The sequence below is a fragment of the Lottia gigantea genome (assembly GCF_000327385.1).
Source record: "Lottia gigantea unplaced genomic scaffold LOTGIsca_1, whole genome shotgun sequence".
Classification (NCBI taxonomy): Eukaryota; Metazoa; Mollusca; class Gastropoda; family Lottiidae; genus Lottia; species Lottia gigantea.
The window spans coordinates 4,593,652-4,596,278 of record NW_008706746.1 but is presented as its reverse complement, the minus strand read 5'-3'; the positions used below and the strand labels follow the sequence as shown (position 1 = coordinate 4,596,278).

The 2,627-nt window shown below is 33.9% G+C and overlaps 1 protein-coding gene across 1 annotated transcript; it reads right to left on the bottom strand.

The window, feature by feature from the left end:
- Positions 1-728: 728 nt before the first annotated feature.
- Positions 729-2,346, bottom strand: LOTGIDRAFT_102906 (hypothetical protein; the record flags this gene model as incomplete). The annotated part of the gene is made up of 3 exons (XM_009045657.1): positions 729-1,110; positions 1,632-1,875; positions 2,190-2,346. The coding sequence occupies 3 exons, from the start codon at positions 2,344-2,346 to the stop codon at positions 729-731; spliced, it is 783 nt and encodes a 260-aa protein (XP_009043905.1).
- Between the last annotated feature and the right edge of the window lie 281 nt (positions 2,347-2,627).

The following is a 2,627-nucleotide window of genomic DNA, read 5'->3' as shown; positions in this document are numbered from 1 at the left end:
TTAGTTCAAAGCATTTAACTTAAAAAGTCCTATCAAAATCAGATCGAAATCAGAAAAAATAAAGAAAATTGCTTTCGTCCTATGTTATTTGCCAATTAGAAAAAAGTGCGTCAAATTATAATTCACCTTATTTAGTTTCACAAGTTTTATAAGGAAATCGAAAATGTGAATATACGGAAAGCAGTATTCTACTCGAACAGCCTTAAGAATAGGCCTAATAATATATAGCTTGCCAGGCAAGATAACAAGACAATAACTCATAATAAATAATGTTTTTTGATTAAGGTTCATCTTTGGGTTATAATAAACAATTTCACCAAGTTTTGTCTAAATGGGTCAAGAATTGTGCCTTCTAGATCATATAATTTATATCATTCATTTTTAGCAGAAAGATTTGCGACTATCTTTAAAAAAAGGATAGAAGCACAATAAATTAATGAAATCTTGATCTTAGGTGGAAATAATGGATGAACGATTCCATTGCCCTTGATTCAAGGGCATAGTCGATATCATTCAACAGTTGGAAATCGAAAAAGGTTAGGCTGGTCTTGCTTTCCTGACAAAATGTTACATTTGATAGTGCATGGCCCTGTCCCTCTTTAAAATTTCAATTAGGTGCAGAAGAATAGGTGGTAGAATTCCATTCATTTAATTTCATATCAAATCACGAAATTCAACCTTACATAACCCTTTCTGGAAAGTTCTCTAAATCCTCACAAAACAGTTGTTTAATTTCTAGTCAGTAGACCAATTTCTTTTGTGATATTCAATTTGTACGCCTTGATCGACATCTTCATATAATAAGAAAACCTCTGAAATGGTTGAAGGATTTGAATAAAATTCCGCCTAAATCTACCATCTCTATTTTTCATCATACAAGACATGTCCGATTTCGTATACGGTACGACTAAGAACGTTAGCAATTTCTGGATTTCATAAGCAGGGTCATTTCGTAGTTTTTCAAAATGAATCACTTGAATTGGGCCTTTGAATTTCAACCAATCCAAGTAAATTATATTCCACAATCCGGCGTTTTCGTGGATAAAATTTCGCCAATCTGGAAAAGAAAGACGTTTGATGATTATTGGTACAATCATACGTATCTTATACCTAGTACAAAGTATATATTTCAATGAAATCAAAATTTTAATTTCTTCTGTTGTGTTCATAACACATAACACAAGAACCTGTAAAATGTTCTCGACATTTACCCGAAATCTCATTCGATCAGATATATCTAACAGATGTAACTATATTGTTGACACAAGGTTACATAAAACCCAGATTGGTTTCTACCTTGCAGTTTTATGGTCGTCACCAGGATCTGGTTACTACAGTGTCAACATTTTTTCGTTTAGGTTGGGTGTAGGCCACCATTTGCTAATTTATTTACTAATATTATTCCCGGAATATTCAATTTCTATCGGTCTCATTTCCCCTATACTTTGAAACTGATTATCTAGATATTGGCGGGCGTCGTGCACGAGGCAGAGTATGCTCACTCTTTCTGCTTTTATTTAGTTTCATTCCGGGATGTTGTTTACCGATTGTTGTTTCACCCGATTTTGTCCTGTCCATGAATTTTCCGACTGGCTTTGAGACTTTGATTAATGTTATGACAGCTAGGCTACTTACATTGTTTATAGTCGAAATATGAAGCGTGACCTAAATGACCTCTATGTTGTCGGTTAAACTCTGCTCTTAAAGCATCAAATGGATCTCTGATCAAAATAACAGCTTTCTGATATCTACCTTTTTCTTTCTCCCCCCATTCATGAGTTTTGATCAGGATTACAGTGTCATCGTGAACTCCTTCTGCCGGGAAGCCTTGATTGTAAATGGAAGAATCATTATAAACACTGCCTGTAGCTATTCCTAAAATATAGTAAATTCTAAACACAGTCGAATAAAAATGACAAAATTTGTTTTTTGGGGGGGAGGGGGGGGCGGGGGGGGGGTTGTGTTTTTCTGCCATTTTGGCATGATTTCATGATTTGCTTTCTGAGGTGGAAAAATCGTATACAAGTATACGAAAAGAGCCATTGTGTTATACAACTGCAGATTAAAAGTTTTTTATCAGTTCAAAATTTGAATATATACACTGCATGGCGTTGTACAATGTCATTTTCTTAATATGTTGTAAAGAGAAAGGATGTAAAATTCATTTAAGTGGGTGTATATAAGCTTACCAGTAACTTGCTGTATCATGTGACGTAACCATGTATTCCCCGACCCTGGAAAACTGACTAAAGCTGTCTTGGGCAAATTGTGAGACCTGTATATAGGTCGACAGTCCCAATATTGTCTTTTGTTATAGGGTTTCTGAAACGGTCCAATATTGCCCATCCATGGCAAGGGAGACTTATTCAAATAGTATTCACAACCTATATTAAATAAAACACCTATAAATAAAACACACATGACAAATGATAGTTTTAGCCGTTTTCGAAATTTAACCATGTCTACCTAATGTCATAGGCCTACTATATTATATTATTACACTTCTTGAATGTCATAATACATGTATCTACATAAACTAGGTTAGTTAAAGGGACTGAAATATATTATATTTTATATAGGCTAAAATATAATATTAAAATTGATTCATGATTGTCGATATTTCATTA